Source organism: Rissa tridactyla, chromosome 16 (genome assembly GCF_028500815.1).
Source record: "Rissa tridactyla isolate bRisTri1 chromosome 16, bRisTri1.patW.cur.20221130, whole genome shotgun sequence".
Lineage (NCBI taxonomy): Eukaryota > Metazoa > Chordata > Aves > Charadriiformes > Laridae > Rissa > Rissa tridactyla.
The window spans coordinates 1,999,412-2,020,998 of NC_071481.1; the positions used below are offsets into that span (position 1 = coordinate 1,999,412).

At 38.4% G+C, this 21,587-nt stretch overlaps 1 protein-coding gene across 1 annotated transcript in view; it reads right to left on the bottom strand.

The window, feature by feature from the left end:
- The window catches only part of PLCH2 (phospholipase C eta 2), a 104,436-nt gene that overhangs the window by 79,925 nt on the left and 2,924 nt on the right, over positions 1–21,587 (bottom strand). Inside the window, exons 2-3 of the mRNA XM_054222395.1 lie at positions 18,740–21,336; positions 6,337–6,818 (exon numbers count right to left, since the gene is read on the bottom strand). Of these exons, the coding sequence (XP_054078370.1) occupies positions 6,337–6,448 (112 nt within the window). The 5' untranslated portion in view covers positions 6,449–6,818; positions 18,740–21,336. The remainder of the gene's footprint in view (positions 1–6,336; positions 6,819–18,739; positions 21,337–21,587) is intronic.

Sequence of the window (21,587 nt, forward strand, 5' to 3'; positions counted from 1 at the left end):
AGAATTTTGTCATCTCTTAATGGGAGATAAAACAGCTCAAAGACTGAATTCTTTCAAACATTTTTTCTTCTAAGACTTTAATACTACTAAAGAATGCTACATGAGCGTGGAGCCTTTTTCATAAACTGAAAATTGATTCCATTTCGGTGTTTCATAAGTTCTCAGATCTGCTCCCAACTACCACCACCTGAGATGAAAATACATCAGTTTGTGAACTCTTAGGCAAAATATCCACCTAAACATTTGTCTCCTTATTTGCACATATATGCCTGCAAATAGAACAAATTTTGTTTCAAAAAACTGAAAGCCTGGCTAGAGATTGCCAGTCACATTCTGAATCTGTATTAGGAAGCATTAAAAGCCTAACCTCAAGAAATTCTAGGCTGAAACGGGCTCAAGCATAATGTAGAAACCCATCTTGATCTATTTAGCTTTACTGTTCCAGCTCTCAGGTACTGAGGTTGAGAGTGCTAAACCTCAGAGCTGCAGATATGTGTGTCAGTCACAGCGTAAGTCTAACACTTATGCACGTCTAAATGTTCACACCTCTTCTGCAAATGAAGCTAGTACTGTTAATTTGTTACTCGCCCAGAAGCCTCAACGGAAATTCATCCAGTACAGTACACACAGAAACAGTTTTAAGCCCTCTATTTGCACCTTCTTTTTTTTAAATTTATGTATTCCAGGACAAATTCTGCCCCTCAAATACACACAAGTTTACTTCCAAAGAAACCATGAGGGACAGAATTATAGAAATAGCCTTTATAGAAAGCCTGCATATAGGTGCAATGTTAGTCTGAGAGGAACTGCAGGGACTCTCTACCCAGAGAAGGAAACGTCTCTCAACTGGAGCAGGCACATATAACTGACTGCTACACAGATGGTCTCTTACTGTCCTCCCTTTTACTCGTGTCAGGCACGGAGCAAGGATCCAGCTCATCTAGGATAACTGCAAAAAGCAAGCATCAGAATCTGCAGAATGCCAACTGCCATCCTTGTGTACAGTTCACACTACAATTCACAGATACACAGCTCTCCTAGCCCTACTCTAGGTCTTTCTCCAACATTTTAAAATGTTAACCTGAGAAAAGTAATAGCACCTTTTCCCTCCCATTCTTAGCATGTCTGTCCCTCGTAGATTTAGATTAGGCATCTCTAAGTGGAACCAACTGGTACCTAGAATACATAATCAGTGCACTAAAAGAACACTTGCCTTACACAACAGACACGTCACTTATTAAGCAGCCCTTCATCATAAAAGACATGGGGGGTTGGTTCTGTTTTGGTTTTTTGTTTTTGGTTTGTGTTTTTTTTTTTTTTTAAACACAAAGACATCTAAATCTAATTTAAAGAGAGCTGTATGTCTAGATGGGGTGGCTTGGGCTTTATTTTTTTGGGGGGGTTGATTTTTTCGGTGGGAAACAGAATAAATAACATACCAAACTTACTGTCACCTAACTCACTACTTCTAGGTACACAAAACTTCCAGGGTTCAGACTCATTTGGGGTCTATAAATTGCATTTTGCAGGACAGTTCCCGAGCAGCTGATATCAGTACCCACAAGTGTCACTGTCTAGAAGATCTTACTGTAGTGATTTCATTTCTGAATTGTTTAGGTTGAACATCATTATTATTATTATTTGTATTTCATCACAGGTAGTAAAGACCCAAACATGTCTGGGAACTGTGTCGTGCAGGAATAGCAGTTCCCATTCATAATCAAAATAAGAGACAACAAGGACAAAATAAAGTTGCAAAAACAGTCAAACAAGAAGTCAGTAACAGAACCAGATTCTGGGTCTGCTGGACAGTTGAGTATTACATCCTTAGATTCATGTCTTTATTACAACAGTCCATGGACTCATGAACATTTTAAATTAGTATAGGCTGACACTACCAACAAAGGAAACAATAGTGAGTTCTGCAAGCCTCATTTGTTCATGTCTGCCTCTGCAGCAAAAAGGAGGACAAACAGCAGCTTGCAATGTTTGTTACGCTACAGCCTTACTCTCCATTCAGGAAGGAAACAAGGTGTTGAAAACATAATCCTTAAAAGTTGAGACTACATAAAACCTTCAGGATTTGGTGTCAGAATTTTGTAGTATCCACTGCCTATGTGGTACCAAATCAAGGAGAATGACATGTTTAAACTTAAACGCTTACAATAAACAGTGTCTTTTCAGATTTCATTCAAACTGCATCAACAAAACCCAAACCAGTATCCATTCTTCCGTCAGTTGCTAATACATGCAGAACTAGTAGAACCACACTATCAGTTCACATTCTTTTTTAACTGATGGGCATTTTCACAGCAATCTAGCTTCAACTCAAGTTACTTTCAAATAGCTGATGCCAATTCACCTATCACCACTTGTGTGCCCGTTCTTCCGCTAAACTTGTATTATAGAATGGTTTGGGCTGGAAGGGACCTTTAAAAATCATCTGGTTGGAAAACAGTCATCAGGGGGTTGGAAACCCCCTTCCACGACAGAAGCCCTGCTCATGTAGACAGACAGCATGTTAGAGCCACATGCTGAAGGCCACCTTAAGTACTTCTCCAGGCTAATCTGATGTACTAGGTATCTAAGCAAACAGGATTTTGCATGTCTGTGCACAACACACTTTCATCAGATTACAAGGGAAAAGTGAGTCTAGACATGCCAGAACATATTTGAGAAATAGAGGATTACTGAATTTGCCATATACCTCCTTGATTTTGGACTTTCCCAATGCTCCTGTAACAATGTTGAATCACATTATACAGCAAAATTATGTAAAAGTTAATTGCATTCCACTCAGATTTCCTTTTTACATAGCAATCTTACTCCTCATCCATATACAACCTACACAGAAAAGCCGAGTTTTTATTCCAAAAAAAAGAAAACATTTTGAAAACTGTTTGTCTCAACTGATGAAAGAAGTCTGAAAACTGCAGAAGAATGCTGAGTTTCAAGACATCTGAGATTAATCAGTATGGTACAGAAGTAATTGTAGGTAGCTATGATACTATGGGACCAAATGATCGATTGAGGAGCTTTTATTTAACTGCATGGATTTATTCCAACTAGAGATTTAAATCTCTAGCTCCATCCTTTCCCAATTTTTCTTGCAGATATATACCTAAATTAGAAAGCTGAAGTGTCACATCTGAAAGCACAGGTTTGATACAGCAGAAATGTCATATTTGAAGGCATAGGCTACTCAATCAAGAGAACAGCTCAACAGTATTATGACCACTTCCATGTGGATTGCTTAAGCATTTATTACAATGCAAAGGCAAATAAATATAAAACCTGTCACTGCACTACGCAGCATTTAAACCGAGTCATATAAAGAGTTAATTAGGGAGGTAAGAACAAACTCAAGTGGGTGTTCTGAACAACTCTGCAAAGGGATTCCTGAACTGCAGACCAGCTTTTGTTTAGGTTGAGACCCACTTGCATTGGAATGCTGGAAGTGCTGCACAGGCACAATGAAGACTTTCTCTTCCTCCAGCTATTTCTGCCATTTCTTGGCACTTCATCCTACACGCTGATAGAACTTTAGGTACAGAACTATATAATGGACAATTCTTGTTCAGGAGGCAAGAAATTACAATTCATCCCACAAATAAAAACAGTTCCCTAAAAGTCAGTTTATATAATATAGCAATAACTGGAACATACCATCTTAACTTCTGTAGTGCCATTATACACACAGATGATATAATACACCTATTTCACCTGTAAATTTCTGCACTTTTCTTTTTCAAACTCCTTGCAAACCAATTCATGAGAATTGTTGGTATGATCTGCAGGTGAGAGGCAGGAAACAATTTTTGTACATATTTCTGGTTTTCTATTGACATGCTATAAAAGTAGTATTGGAGCAACCTTCCCCAGAGCATATGAGCAAGTGTATCTTCACATGCTGAGGAACCACAAGATACAAATCGAACAGCTGGCAGAGTTAAGGACAGGAGAACTGAAGAGTTTTGCAAAGGCAAGAGAGGACAGTGGAATGCTAAAGATCCTTCTACTGACACTCAGTATTCAAGAGATTTATCAGCTAAGAATGATACCTTTTAGGAAAGGTCCCAGTTTAGCAAAGTACTTCAGCCCACGCTTAGTTCCATTGCTAGTGATCATGACACTCAATGCAAGCTTCATTTAGCCAATAGAGGCTGAACAGACTTTTGAGAGAATCAAAAACATCCTAAAATGCTGCTGAAAAAAATGCCTACACATTTAACACATGCATACTAGCAGAATTGTAGTTATTGTTTGTAAGAAGTTAAAAATTTGTCCATTTCCTTTAGACTACCTTTCAGTTAAGAATACGCTTTATGGTTATTTTTAAAAAATAAAAAAGCAGTCATTGGAATAATGTATTTGTGAACAGATGCTCCACTTACCTGCATAAATTCAAGAAAAAACATAGAATATTTAAGTACTTACTGCATACAGTGAACCTAAGAAGCACATTTAGATGATGATCAAACATATGATGGCTACCTCTACTAGGAAAAAATTAGTATCACTAAATATATGATAAAGATAAGAACTAGTGTTAATGGCAGTTAATTATGGATTATATTTTCATTGATAAGCTGTTTTTAATACAATACAAATCTATTCAACCCCATTAATGCAAGTAAGAAATATACTTATCATCCCAAATTGTAAGCCAGCAGAAAGCTAAATTGATCTCACAATTGCTGGAAATTTTGCCAAAATGATGAAATTAGTTCCTGTGAGAGCCCAGTCGAAAGTTTTAGTGTTATCTACTTCATGACTCTAGGCAGTAAATAAGAATGCATTTCAAGCAAATGAGTCCTGTGTTGAATACATGAAGTTCCAATTAAAATCTTAGGCTAAATCAAACTTTTTTTATTTTAAATGCAGCAAACCAGATCCTCCTCCTTCAGATCTCTCCTGTAGCACAAATTCATCTGCCACAGACATCAGTTACACAATTCCCTTCTTCCCACCCAATATCCAGTCAACACCTGATGTGCAAAATCACATCTGTAATCTCCAAGCTTCCTAAGAGAAGAGCTCATTTTCCTCTGCGTAAGCTGTCAACACTCAAAAAAGAGCAACAGATAACAACAGTTATTCTTTGAGCTCTGTATCTCTCAGCTCAATTCAGACAACTTCATGGCACGGAGCCACAACCTGAGGCAGTATAAATCCTGCTCCCATCAACTTCAAGAAGGATTTTCCAGAAGCACTTGAGAGAATCAAGAAAAAAGTTGCAATCAGTTTTGACAGTTTCATCTGATGATACTAATCTACATTTTTTAATGTTTTGCTTTGAGAAAGAGCTTGGGGTTTTCTTGCTGTTCTTATGGCCTTCCTAGCTGCGTTTTACTGCTATGATTTCTCCTGGTTTCCCCAGCATTTAGGGTTCACTCTGGAACATAGCTGGAAAAGATTAAAGACTAAAATATTTAGGAGTACTTGGTGCTGCTGAATAAAGGAACCTGGTTGACAGCCAAAAAATAGCTGATAGGCAATTGCACTAGAATCACCCACAGAAAGGACAATTCTAAGTTACAGGGCTACCGCTCTTTCTTTCATATTAGTATGAATTGCATTGATAAGAAAAACAATTTTCTGTCTCACAAAAAAATTTCAGCATACCTCACTACCTTCTTAAGAGGAATTCAGCAGACACAAACATTTTTTCTACCAAAGCTGCATAGACCACAGTCTGAAATTCTTACAAATTGTCCACTCCTACAGTCCTCCTTCCTCAAAACCATGTTCTTAAGAACAGTGGATTTGAAATCCAAAGTCTTTCCTATTTTAGGATCAGTGACCAGCACAAGGTGCTTCAGAGATCTATGGAAATAAAGCTTGCAGTGCCAGATATGAAAATACCTCCTCCTTATCTCTACTAATATCTAAAGATTTCCTCCTTACCTCTAGTAGTTCCTGGATTAAACACTAAAAATGGATACGATTGATACCACTTAATAAATTGTAGATCTCATTTCTACCTAGATTCAAGAGCCAGTTCTTGTTGGCTAACTTCTGTCTAAAGAAAAGTGATACACATTCCTTTTAAATTCCAGTGCTTATCTTTAAAACCACGGAGACTTTGAGACTTCTGTTCCTTTTGTCTCTCATCTACATTTACATGTCTTGTCAGCTTAATTTCTACATGTATTGTTTCTACATTAATTGTCAGTGGGAGTTCCAAGCCACCAAACTATTATCCCCTGAAGATATTCCAACTAATTCATCTCTCAGAAAATCATCTCTGCTAACCAGCATAGGGAGGCAGCTAAAAACGCAATGGCCAAATTTAAAATGGGCAGGTTTGCCTTCTTTCAGAATTCTTTCACTTACCTATTGTGATGATGTTTGCAGAGAGGAAATGGAAATAGTTTCCATCATTGAGCATGAGTTCTTCTCTTTGTGTCAAATCCCCTGCTACAGATTTTGGAGAAGTCAGAGCCATTTCAAGCTTTCAGATCAACGTAGCAACAGTGCTTGCTCCAAGTCAAAGTATTTCAGAACAGATGTCTGCAGAAATATTCAGTTGAGTAATAAAAGTATCTGAGAAAAATCAAAAATTTCAGGATGTTGTTGGCTTACTTTGGAAGTCACTGCCAGTGCCTTCTCTGGAATTCCACATTCAGGAGACAGTCCTGGTTTAATCCTGTTGACACATATTCCATGCATTGAAGAATAAAATTTATAGTATCAGTGTGGAGAAAGAACTACCACTGAGCTCAGTCTTGATAGAACGGATGTGATGGCCCTTCCCAGGAGCAAAACAGTTACAAGTATTCAGTATATCTTCCCAGGGTCTCTTGCATGTGGCAAACCTGGAGAAGACAATTAGTTTTTAAATAATGGAAGTTGCTTTAACTGTTTATTATACAACATTTACTGCAGGAACATAGCTAGATGACATGCAACAGACTGATCTCCGCAGTTACTTATACCCATATAGTTCGTCACATAACAGAAGCCACCAACTCTTCTTTCCCTCACCCCGGTATTTTCTATAATCATAGAAAACTATGCTTTTGCCAGCAGCAACTTCTCCAGTAACCAAACTACTCATGCTGGGTTTAATTTTTTATATATATACATATACACATACAGACATATATATAGATACACATACATATAATATATACACAAACACTTAACTCAAGCATTCTACATAAGTGAATGTATCTGCTATATTCCCAAAGGACAGCTTTGAGAACTATCTGCTGCGATGCTGGCTTGTTCATTCAGTTCTGTCTGTTACCCTTTAAAGTTCTTTTCTCCCCTTACACACCATCAACTGTCTCCATACTGTATCTCTTCATCATTGCCTGGCATTCTCCTTCCCTTTTCTTACCTATCTCCTGCCCACTGGCTACAGAAGACTCACCTTTCCAAAACTTTCAGATGGATACCTTCCTCAGAGAAAGAAGGTCAAAGGCTCACTCCAAAACAGCAATCACACAAGACAGAAACCTGGGATCCTACCGTGTGCTGGTAACTGTTTGAATCTATGGGAGTCTCCTTCAGTTTGTAATTACAAGTTGAGCTCTGAAACATTGCCCTAACATGTTTTGTTGTGAAAGCACAGATCCAGTTTGACATTATTTTAAAAGAGAGAGGGCAATGAGGCATCACTATTAAGTCACAGGGAGTAGAAATAGAGGGAGGGTTGAGACATTTGTAGCAAAAAATGACTAAGAGATGTCCATGTTACAGCATCTGCAAGTTTGAAGTTGTACCTCTCTTCTTGTCTTTGGTTCCTCATTCAGCTTCTTTGGGAAGTCATTTCCTCTCAACGACTATCTTTTCACCAAGCCCTGCCTTTTCCATTTTCTATCTTGTTAAAATCTCCTCTGTTGAGAGGGAGCATGTCAGTCAATGACTAATACCCATACATGGAGCCAAATGCATAGCAACTTCATATATGGGACAGTAGTGGTTAGCAATATTAGTCCTGTGGAAATTCAGTATCATTAAAATCACTTGTTTCCTCATCTAAACAGGAAATATCTCAAAGGGTATCCTGTGACTCTGAAATAATTGTGGGCATTATCAGTGGGTGAAATTCATTTGGCGAATAATAAGTTTATTACAAAACACAGCTAGAATCTCCAAAACCAAAATTATAAACTTAGGAAAGATTTCACAAACTGACTGGACTGAAAGGGGAGGGCAGGTAATAGGTTATCAAAGATATTCCCTGTCCCCCCCCCCCAAAATATACATCCTTGTACATCCTATCATCTGTCTCTGTAATCGTATCCCTTCATCTGATAAATACAGATATGTAGTCTGATCTATACATAAACATAATTAGTTAACAAAATACAGAGCAAACATTCTGCTTTAGACTGAACAAAAACAATTCATATATTTCCATGTATTCATTTTATGCATCCCAAAATAAATGTTTTTTTCCTTTAAGCTACTCCTCAAATTAATACCAAAAATATATTTATATGCATACACAGAGCTGACTTGTCAAGGCTCATTCAAAGCTCCTCTATCCTGTGTATAGATTTCACTAGACCCTTTACTAAGGCACATTTGTCATTCTTACACTTTTTGAAGTCCAGCCACAACTCCTTGACTTACAGTATTACTTGCTCCTACACATAAGCTATATCTACTATGACACCAGAGAAAAGGTAAGCACTCATAATTCTTTCTTGACAACATACACCATTTTAATATTGGAGGTGCACCTCTTGCTACACTTCATTTGGGGATGTTCTGATGAAACTAAACCTGTTTCTTTCAGCTCTTATCTGTCTGGTAAAAAGAAGTTATTACCACTGCTACATCTTCAGTATTCTACCATGAGTATAATATGAATGGCATAGCAGCCTGTGTTCAGCTGAACAAATACTGTGCATGTCGAGGAGGTGTAGGAACAAGGTACTTGAAGCAAGTAGGTGTCAAACACAGTAGATGCCGGACTCAACTCAGCAGCAAGCCTGAGTTATCTACCAATAGAATTTGGGGGCAGATACCAACCTTTTGCTGCAACTCACTGCACGTGTAACAAGCACCTAATAATCAGAATACTAACTCACAACTGTAGTCTGCTATCTCGACCACTCTGTAAAAGCACATTGACAGTCTCACTCGTATTTTCAGATGTAGCTGCTACATGACAACACTTATTTCCTAGTTACCACTAACTTACGTCTTATCAGCATTATGGAGTTTGCAAACTGAACCCCACGCCCTGGGTTAATTTATCTATTCCATATAAGGTGACAATATGAGAAACTCATCCTACAGCTACTGGTCAAATTCTGTCTCACAAGCTGTCTGCTAAATGCTGCTCTAACAGAAGGTTAACAGTACCAGAATTCTCTTTTGAGAGTATCAAGTCTATAACCCATTCTAGATACTACGATGGTTTTACTGGCTGTTTTAAAAATCAAGGACAGAAGAAACCCTGCAACCTTTTACCTGTATTCAATCCAATCCCTACACACATCTCACACCACAGACAACAGAAAATATCAACACCTAGTCATAGTGCTTTGCTCTCTCCTCTCCTGCCCAACTATCAAACATGGAATTTTTGGAGGATTCTAGAATCCAAAGCAGATGTTGAAGTCGCCAAAGGAGGGAGAAAAAAAAGAAAAAAATAAGATCCTTTATCCTTTTTTTGTGTTTGCCTTTCAGCGTGAAAGCCATGAGGTAAAGTAGCTTCAACCAAAACTAAACATTAGAAGGCATCTCAGGAGTTAAATCAACTGTGTCCACTGAAAAAGCCAAAACAGCATTCAAAAGCATTTCTGGAGATACTCCATTGCATATTCTGAGCAAGGACTTCTACAGATGACAGACACTGTCTCACAGCAGTTGAGTTATCTGTCTGCTTCGGTCATCTCGGCAACTTCTCCTAACCACAATTTTATACCCACTAGCCACAAAGTGCCATTTCTGGTACATGCGCATTAAATGTTTAACCCTGAGATTAATCCAGGAAGCCACAGCCCATAGAACAGATGAAACTATTTTAACATTGAGACAAGATCTATCCACTTCCTTTTCAGAAAGTTGAACTCGTTGGTAGTTATTTTGCCAGACTCTCTCACCTCTTTGCTTTAGGGTTTTTTTTGAGAGGTCATTTCCTTTGCAGGAAGTTCAATCACTGTGACTCATTATGCACCAAAGAACATATCCATAAGAGTGAGGAAGACTTAATGGGCACAGATGTTCATGCTGGTACATACTGGCATCATTTCAGTTTAAGCAGATGACCTTACATTGTATGAAGATGTGGTTCACTGAATATTTTGTTATCTTGAGCCATGTCAAATTCATGTTCTTTACTCTTTTTTCTGATCTGAAAGTGAAGCTATTGTCATTCAGCTGGTCTCCAAATGTCTTCTGTTTTCACGCAAAAGATGTTCTTTTTTCACTCAGTCCCACCTCTTAGAGCTTCTGTACAGGTCCTCAGACTTCCCTCTCTTCCCCGCCCCCCCCCCCCTTCTCTTCAGCATACCTATATTGTTTAAAAAGAGAAAAATAACAAAGCCTAGCCCTTCTCTCCAAAACAGCAAGCTGAATGTACCCATAAATCCTAGGCAGACAATAGAAAAGTACACAATTGATCCTTAAAAATATAGCAGGATTCAAATTGGTATCTCAGAACAAAATTCAGGGACCAGACTTCCTATTAAAGTAAATGAAAGAAGCTCAGTTGGCTTTCCTAGAAAATTTCTTGAGAAGATTGTATGATGAAAAATATCAGTTACATTCTCTGGAAATGTTTCACCTCTCTCATACTAGCAAACACTCTGGCCTCTGAGAGCAGCATAGCTCATTGACAAGAGTCACAAAATAGCCAGAAGAGAGCAACTGTACCTGTTCAGACCACATGAACAAGATTTAAATTGACTGCTCAGGTTAGGAGCCCCACCTGAGTATTATTGTGTGAGGTTCCATATTCCTATAGAAAACTGGACTTAAAACCCTAGAAGGAGGATAGATATCACTTAACAGACAAAAAAAGCTGTACGCACCATTAGCAATCCTTTAGAATCATAGGGTTGGAAGGGACCTCTGGAGATCACCTAGTCCAACCCCCCTGCCACAGCAGGGTCACCTAGAGCAGGTTACACAGGAACGCATCCAGGCGGGTTTTGAATGTCTCCAGAGGGGAACATTCCAGAGAGGTGGTGGAACAAGCCATTTTTATATCACTGTTGTATTTAAGGTTAAGCCCAAAAGATCTGCTTTTGCATTCAGGGAGGTATCACATGGCACCCACCAGAACTCAGACAATTCTGATATCCCTCCAGAAAAGACACACTGATACTGTAGATGAAACATAAAATAAACTAAGCCATCACTTGAACCTGAATAGCTTGATCAGGAAGCAGATCAATAGGATAAAAGATCAATTGGGAGAAAAAAATTCTTTAAAGAATTTGAATCTGAGACTTGGGATTGCTTTTAAACTCTACTGCGGTTCACTATGACATGCTGTTCGTTTTAAAGAATGCAACTCCATTCACTGGGCAATTCCGTTTGAGATAACTTGCACGCCCAGGCACGTTACTTCACATCCAAAGCAACTGCAAAATGAAAGAAGTCTGTTTTAGTACTATGGAACATGGGGGTAAGCCCACACCTTAGGGTGTGATACAACATTCTTTTTCCCAAGGGACAGAGCACACACAGAACAAATTGGCATGTGATACAGAGTTCTCCAGCAAACAATTCAGTTAAAAATATGGGGGGGAGTACAGAAAAGGCAATAAAGAGGACATCAGAATATCTTTCTGGCAGCCTGATGTATTCACCTTACACCCAGAACACAGTTATTCCACTTAAAAGGAACACTTAACATTTGTCAGCTTTTCCTCACCCACCCCTTACAGCTTGAACTAGAGCTGCACATGCAGTAGAGCCCTGCATTTTTGCTGAATGATGTAACTGAATATTTCTTATGCAAGTAAGGAGATGACTTATTAAATCCAAATAATTTATTTCAGGCTTATATTGACTGTGTCATATGAATTCAGCATTTACTTTACAAAACAAAACTTGAAATTTGCAACAATTTCTATATACAGGGGATAGACTTGTAATCCCCTTCCCTTATTCCAATTTATCCCAAGTTGCCAGAAACCCTCTCAAGTTTCATAATCGTTATTTGTTGCTAGCCTGTTCCCAGACCTATCTGAAATGACAATGGAAACACAGCACACAGCAGCCTCCTGCTTCTTAAGAACATTTGCAGTCCTTATTAGCAAGGGAGAACCAGAAATTTTTATTAGAAGAGCAATGGGAACTAATTAAGCAAGGCTCTAAATCTCATCCAATAGCTTGGCTCAAAAGTACTTTGAAAATACAAGTTTCGTACTATAGACCACGAAAACCAAAAAGCCTCAGAGAAGGAATGGGGAGAGGAAGATCGCCTTGTTAGGAGACAGACAGGAAGTGACTACTGCTGAAAAACTAAGATTTACTGCACATGGGAATTTGTGAGTCATACTAAAGAGGAGACACAGACTGCAGGTTCCAATGCCATTTGTAATCAAGAGATCTATAACACTAATAATGTTAATACTCTCAATTATGTTAGTAGTCTTGGTCACTCTTCGGAATCCCAACATGCTCCTTTGAACATCTCAAATCTAATCTATTTGCATTGTCCTTAGGGTCACATGCTACTCTTTGTTAAGATTAATAATTGATCTATATTTAAGTGCCTTTTATTAGAAACAGTTGAGTTGGGGAGCATTGGATTCTATTGGTTCACATTTCACACTTCATTTCCAATAAATGCTCCTAGAAATGAGTTGATAAAAATACTGTTTTCTGTGCACTCTCCTAATGTCAATGTCTATAAAGATCATCTTTCAGACATTTTTGAGAACTTAGTCACCGTCCTGGACCTAAGGCTGGGCAAAGGGTTTTATCAGGATTTGCACAGCTGGCAACATTTTAATTCACCACAGTAAGGAACCTGAACAGAATCAAAAGCATGGTCTCTTTTCAAGTTGGTCTTTCTTCACACCACCCTACTATAAGATGGAAACTGAACTGGTGAAAGTGACTGCTACATGTGTATACTGCAAATAAGAGAAACACACTTATACTTGGCAACTTAAAGAGAAAGCTGTATTTTTTTTTTCCCCCCAAACATCCAAACTCATTTCTTAAGTTAATTAATCTCCTTCTCCGTTAGCAGGAAGGGGTCTGGGAACCACTCAATCCATTCTCATGTTGTCAAACAGAGAGCAGGGATACACACACTAACTAATGGACGTGCTACACGGTACCAAGTCTTTAGGGCTTCATCCAATCGATGTCAAAGTCCAGCCCTGCTTTGTTCACCACGTCATCCTGGACTTTAGTACTTTGTTAGTCAATAAATAACATTACTTCAATAACCTCATCTCATTCAGAATCTGTCTAAACTCTTAGGAGGGGAAGAAATAAGTGGGAAAGGTCAGTTTTTTCTACAGGATACAAAAAACCTATTAAGTTATTTAACGAAGGATGATCCAAAAACAAGATCCTAGACTGCAGTCTCACTATCCAAGGCATACAGCACCAAATGTGGGAAGCCTGCCATATGAGGAAAGGCTGAGAGAATTGAGTTTGTGCAGCCTTGAGAAAAGAAGGCTTAGGGGAGACCTTATCACCATGTTCCAGTATTTCAAGGGCGGATACAAAGAAGATGGATTCTCCCTTTTTACAAGGAGTCGCATGGCAAAGACGAGGGGTGATGGGTACAAGTTACTCCAGGGTAGATTCCAATTGGACACAAGAGGAAAATTTTTCACCATGAGAACAATCAGCCATTGGAATAATCTCCCCAGGGAGTGGTGAATTCCCCATCATTGTAAGATTCAGTTGCACAGGGTGCCAGGCCATCTTGTCTATATCATGCTTTTGCCAAGAAAGGTTGGGCCAGATGATCCTTGAGGCCCCTTCCAACCTGGGATTCTATGACATCCACTAAGTGGTTTCTAAGTGTAAACAAAACACACAAACCCCAAATCTACACACCAGAGGCCGACTCTAAGCGCGCATTACAACAATTGGTAAACCCCATCTTTATCAAAGACTCACTCCAAAGCCAGTGGAGTTTGAGCAGTCTTTCTTGCCATTTCAGTCATCTGACAACCTATCTTCAGCTCCACTCACAGCCAGCTACCTTTGTACAATTCAATGTGGTCACATCCTTGACACACCAAACCAAGTAGAATATATTTCACTTAGTTCTTGCAGCAATCCCACTAAATAATACCAGCACATCACACATCCCAAAGTTCTGTTTTTCTCTCTCTCCTCTGCAGGCTATATAGCTTCTTCTAGGCACTTCAATTGCAAGCTTCCGTTGTTTCCTCAGGCTCCATTCCTTGCTTTTTTTTTTTTTTTCTTTTTTTTTAATACATAGAACACGAATTACACGTTTTCAGTTAAAGGCAGAGAAAACTTCCAGAAAATACGTTCCAGCATCTAAGGGCACTAGGAAATCTGGAATAACAAGCTAGGGGGGCACATTGAAGGGCAGAAGAGGCAGGGAGGAGCTTCTTTTAAGTTATTTTACAATAACTAGTCCTGCAAGGAGAGCTATGAAGAGACATCCTGTTAACATCAGATTCAACACAAAAAGTGGTATTGCAAGTTTCTCCATAATGGCCTTTGGCAAACAACACCTGGAAGGGATGGGAACTACATAGTTTTTGCAGCAGTTTTAATCTCTCCCAGGAATGTTAACGTGTAAAGCTCCTTTACCTTCCCACCTGATTTCCCTCTTCATTTCTGAGGCAATCCAGAGCTCCCTGACATCTTAATAGTTGTCAGAAGATTCTCCAGGAGCCATTCCTTAATTAAATGGAAACAAGCAAGGCTGTGACGAACAAGAGAAATACAGGGCCAGGTCAGAACCAGGTATACAAAAATCAATCTCTCAAGTTGCATGCTGTATTTCTGACTCAAATGGATCTGAAACTTCACTCAGTTAATGCCACGGATATGGAGAAATGGCACTTCTAAAATTATTTCAGTGTGTATTTTAATGTTTACCTCATGCTTGCCTGAAATCCAACCTCAGATGGATCAGACAGTGAGCTCTTTAACAAACGAGGTCCAAAAGCCAGCAGGTTAGCATCAAGCAGCTAGAGGCTTAGCAACAGAATTCTTACATAGCTCTTCTCACCAAAAGAGACTGACGCACTCGACTCAAAGAGTATATTTTATTCTCAAAGAGTATATTTTATTGTGGCCACTTCGCACCTGAGGAAGTTGGTCATGGCATGTAGCCTGAAACATCATCTCCCCATCCCGAACCCTATCTTCTTCATTTTCTCATCTCTTTAATGAACGCTTCAGGATTTTGGTTCAATTCCTATTTAGGAAAGAAATAATTTTTCAAGCGTGGACTCCAGCTACCACTGTTCCTTTTTTAGCCATTGTACTTCCTGCAGAAGAACAGAAGCCAAGATTCTCAAAGTACTGAAGCATTAGACCTGCTTGACTTGACGTCTACATCCAAAATTTCTATCAATAATGCACAGACTCACATGTAGTCTGCCACATAGTAACGTACAGAAAACAACAGGAAGGAAAGTTAGAATTGCCTAAGCATGTGTAAAGATTTGTCACAGCCTGCAGGTTTACAGGTACCTATCCAATGACTTTACTGTGTACTTACATGTGCTGAAGGCAAGCACTCCACGCCCACAAAATGGAGACAGATTAAACAATGAATAAAAGGTTTGGAAATTCCCTACAGATTTAGAGTCTGTATTCTAAGCAGTAACGTGGAAGTCCAGAACTTCATAATGACTTGCAGCAAATACTGGGCTGAGATGTTCTACAAGGTGGCCACGTACATTATACTTAGTTCAGGGGCCAGGGTGACAGAATAGCTGTCCCTTTGGAAAAGGACTTGGCTCATGTTATAGAACCCTTTTCTTCACTATCATCTGATCCTGAATGTATGGTCTATATCTACTACTCACTTCGTATATGCCATTAAGAATTATTCACAATAAGTGACATACAGGAAGGTTTGCTGTCATTTAGCGAGGCCGGTGGTATCAATGAGAGCAGAGGCTAACTCACAAATAAGACCAAGACAGTGGAAGTAAGTGAAAGAAAATTCAGGTGTAACACTGGAGAATATATTTCAATAGTAAGATCAGATTAATTTAAGTCTATCATGGGAAGCAGCGGGTCATTTTATACATAACTAATGCAGAACTGAGATATCTTGGTGCACGACAAACGTATTGCAGTAAATTCAGATGATGCATAGTAACTGAGAGACCTTCTTTACTGAGAAACCTCTTCAGCCTTATCTTATTACCCACTGAAATGTATTTATACAATCATTTTCTCAGCTCTGGACAAATTAACAGGACTAACAAGAACAAATTCCAGTGATGTTCACAAATAAGTTGGCCCTTTTGAATTATATTTAGGAACCGAGTGCTCTGTACATTTTATTTTAAAACCAAAGTGAGGTTGTGGTGTTCCAAAACTGTGAATACAGAACTTTAAAAGAACCATACACTCTATATTTTTTATTCCTAACCAAGAATAAAGATTCTTTTACAAAAGAATTTCAGTCTTCCACCTCTACAACTTTTTACAATATGTGAATGTTACCAACAAGCTCTCACAGTGGGAAGGACTTCCTGCAGCAACATTCACTCAGATACACTCAGACAATTTAGGCTAAGTACGGAGTAGCTTTTAATTCAGCATAAATTACAGAAATGATGAATGCCACATAAGAAGAAAACAAAAGCCTTTTCAGATAATGTAAAAGGAGCTTGGCCATAAACTAGAAAGTTATCGTCATTTTTGCAAAGCCAGAACATAAAACAACCAAAAGCAAGGTATGACTGAAAATTTTGCTGTGGTCTCTAGGGCATGAATTCAATAAATTTTACACAAATTTACAGGCGAGACATTCTACTGTAAAGTCTCATTTGCTTACCAATGACAAGGCATAAGTTAACAAAAAAATCCATGCATCTGTGGCCCTAGAAGACTTATGGTTCTATAAGATGAGACTCTCCATGAGTTGCAAGGACAATCAGAGAAAAAATTAACTTTCCAAGACTAATGTAAGGATTAGACAAACTAACAAAAAATACGTACTCAGATTAAAGTTCTCCTGGCTTTAGACAGGAAGCAATACCTTAGGCAGGTGATCAGAATGATAGATTCTTTGGGCTGAGAAGAATCAAAACATGCTGCATTATAAGAGCTAATCTTCCCAATGTACTCATTACATACAAGAATCAGCAACCCCTTAGTGTTTCAAGATTCAGTTATACAGGCTTATATTATACAGCATGTATGACAGAACTAGATCTGGTAAAATATTTTACTTATTAATAAAAGAACCCACTGTTAACTGGTCTGCCATGTCAAATGTATCTATTATACCCAGTCATGGTCTCTAGCCTCTATATAATCAACCCTCAGTGCCCAGAAGCAGACAACCTAAAAAAAGTAGTCCACCTACTGAAGAGCTCAGAGACAAGTGACCATTTATTCTTCTGTTCTTCACACACTGGTACTGAGGTCATTAGAATGCAATAACTGTGACACCCTGCAATCTTGCCCACATTTAGATAACTAGCACATTTCATCAGTAGTCACTGACCTTCCCTCACAACCTCTGTCCTTCATTTGTACTAAACAGTTCCTTCATACATAATCTTACTAGGCAAAAAAGAATTCTCCACAGCTAAAGTTTTTTTCCCCCTCAGTAAAAACAGAAAAAGCTCTATTAATAGACAAAACTTTGACTAATTTTTTTTGAACAATAAAGAAACAACTTAACTTTGAGCTAGATTACAAAGATGGCATCAGTTTCCTATCTCAACCTTACCGCAGTCAGTAGTGCATCCTACTCTATTTCTACTTTATTTTTTAACAGTTGAACCTACCTCTACCATGAAACAAAACACGATTCTAGAAATTATCACCCTTAGGATTTGGTGTATGTTTAAGACCTACATTCTAAACTCTGGAGCCCAAGGTATTTGAAGCATACACAGCACTAGCAGTTTGGCCATCCTTATTATTTGCAAGGAAAGAACCGAAAATTCCTTCTCCACACCCAAAAACAATGACCAAAAAAACCAAACCAAACAACACATACCCTTTTCAAAGGGTCATGTGTGTCCTTCCTTCCAAATTAAGACTTACCAACTGTTCAGTCACAGAATCAGCCAGGTTATGTTATCTAGTATTTTATTCAAATATCTAAAGTTTATTTACATTCAACTTCTCTTAACCAAGTCAGTTTTAATTTTAGCTTAGCGTACCTGTGAAAGCTTAAGGCTCAGGTTATCATTTCAGAATGAATGCACTAGTCTCTTGTGTTGAAGAAAGCAGTTGTCCAGTTAGAAAAGTCTAAACTTAAATCACAAATGTGATTTGCTTCATCTCTACAAGCTCAGAGAATCTAAAAACTCAGGACTAACAGAATTCCAAGGTTCCCAAACATTTTCATAAACAAGAGAAAGCATTACCAAAATAAAACAAGCATTAGACATCATGTTCTTTCCATTCTCTCTCTCCCTTAAAAAAAGACAATAGCAAAAGTAGTAGCAAACTGCTGCAATCATAAAACTACATATATTCCTGCGGTAGCATATTACAAAATTTGTTGCTAAGTTCTAAGAGTGAGCAGAAGTGTTAAAAGTACACCAAAATGATTCCTGAAAGAGAAAGTACCAAATTAAAATAAAACAAAACCAAACACCCCCCCCACACGCACCTTTGTCTCTTCTCTCCGGACAGTGCAGACAAGCTGTCCCAGCGTCTTTGCACGGTGCATCGGAACCTCCATAAGCGTGACAAAAAAAACCGGGGCGGGAACTGCAAAGTCTGAGCGCGAAGGCTCCGCCCCTGCATTTTACATGTTAAGGGTTCTCAGCTCACTGGTCACAAAGCAGCTCTTACAGTCCTTATTCAAACAGTTCAGCTCCAGGGTAACAAGTTCAAAGTGGGAGGAGGCAAAAGGAACCAGAGGGTGGTAACAATCCTGAACAGCCATTTCGTTCCTTTTCCATGTGCAGAACCTGTTCTTCAGGTTGGAAACTGAAACATCTGCCTGTTGCCGCGTTTGAAAGCTGCACTCCAAACCTCTTCTATACTAACAGGTCTGCAGAGGTAAAACCATATTTAATAATGCACAGACAAGCAACATGTGGGAGGAAAAGTTAATCATTGCTGTGCACCAAGTTTGTTTTACATTTTGGACTTCCTTACGTTAACGTTAGTGAAACAACTCACTCCCTTATCAGGTCTGTTATAAGGAAAAGTAGAGAAGCATGCAATGGAAATAAAGTCTGCACAGATGCACCTTGCCAAAGGTTAAGCAAAACACAGCAGCTAAATTTTAAAAGATATGGCAGTTTTCTGCAGTCGCCAATATAAATCAGAATACCAGTGAGAGGTGAGCCCCAGCTACACTAACACACAGAAACACCGCACAGCACTGGAACAGGAGCCATCTCATGTCACATTCGTATGACTATTGAGAAAGGATTACTTACAAATGTGTTTTCATAGAACAACCTTGCTCTTTCAAAATCATTATTCTTCAAAAAGGAAGTATGCAAAATCATATGGAAGTGAGAAAATGGAAGGAAGGAGAAGTAAGGTGTAACTCCCTTGAATACACCACACATTTGCCAGTTCATGAGGAATTGGCCAGTGCTCCTCACTTCCACATATCAGTGGACATCATCATCTTCAGTGTATATTTGTAAAGAACTACCAATACACTACCAACGCATTTCAGCCTCACATCTAATGTAAAATAAAAAATCTAAAATAAAAACTAAGACAACTGGTTTCCTGAAACCTTGTTAGAGGAAGGGAAACTACCTGAAATACACAGAATGAACACAAATTTGAGTTTAGACTGACACCTGCAGCACAACACTGGCCCTCAACAGGCAGTGGTTTTTATTGCCGTGCAAAGTCTAGTTTCAGGAGAAGAAATTTCATCACATGACATATGGCAGCATAACTACCAAGGTACTAATAAGAAGAAAAAAGTGAGAGAAAGAACAAAAAAGGTAAAAGTGGAAGGCAGACCAAAGAAAAATATCTCTTTCACTAGCCAAGTATCCTGAAATTCACCAAGAGTGTGCTAGATTGAATGTTTAATATTAAATTATTTCACTTTGTTACTTCTCAGCTAACAGTCCTACCCCATGCTTTTAATTTTTTTAATTTGCCTGTTTTGCATTTTTCCCTGAATATTCACACTTCTTAACTGTTACTTGTCTACAAAGAGCAAAGTCATAGACTACAGAACATTCCCTTAATAAAGAACTAATAGAAAAAAAAAGTCTGTCCACTATAGAACTATTTATAATTGCAACTTCTTATCAGCAGCAAGGGTTTGTCCTGCAAGAACAGCGAACTGTCCAAAAGCACATATGAGTAGCTGTAACATGGATACAAACGACTTCCTTTTTCCTGAGAGCATTCAGGAGCTTGTCAGGTTTAAAAATAAATATATTTAGGTACTTCTTTTTTCTCATAAACAACATATTGACATACACACTCGAAAACTCCAGAGCACTTAAAAATATAGCCCAATGCTGCACCAGGAGACACAACACTGAACTAGGAGTATTTCCAATTCATTAGTTTCTAGATATCATATCACCTCTTTGTTTCTCAATTTATCCCATCTTCTAAGAAGAGATAATGACATTGATTTATTATGTATTTTAGTGACAAAAAAAAAAGAACTATAGAAATATCATTACTGTTATACACACATGCCAATACAACTTCTCATGTGAAACACAGCAGCTACCTAAACAATTCACAATGCTGGAAATCAAGAAATGAAGAATGTGTTTCATTACTACAATAATCAGTTACAACGCGAGAGGTGGAAAGAGAGTTCTATCCCTCTCTTACTTACAACTTTCAGTGCAAGCAAGCAGCTAACTGAAACAGAGGTCAGTTCTCCTCAATGGTATATAAATGAAAGTTGTCTACCCAAAATGGAGAGGTTATTTGGCATGATGTCATCTCCTCAGTTCAAAACAAAAAAAATATTTTTGAATTATTTTCTAGATTTGGACAACTCTCCTATTTTTTAAAGAAGAACATACATTTATTGCCATACTCAACAGAACACCCACCCTTCAAAATATCACAAACCAAGAATATAACAAATAGAATATAACAAAATAACAAACTTCTAAGGAATGAAAGTCTGACCTTCAGAAGCCTAAACTCATCTTCAGCTTTATAAAGGGTTTCCAGTCTAATAATTAAGTGTTCATTAGCCAGCATTTCAGCTTTGCTAAAAACGTCTCTTGAGCTCTTCTTTGGTTTCTTCACCTATAAAACAAGAAAACAGTCTTTACCCACTTTGATAAAACGGCAACAAACATTTATCCTGCACACTTAGCAAAACATGTATCTCATACAGAGCACAAATGAGAAATTATACCTACCACTCTAATCAACTTCCCCAACAGTTGCTCACAACCCAGCACACATCACCCTGAGCTAAGTTAGTAGCTCTAACAAAATATCACCATTTGCTCTTAACGCCCCCTAGATTTCTCAGGTGCAACTGATTTAAGAGA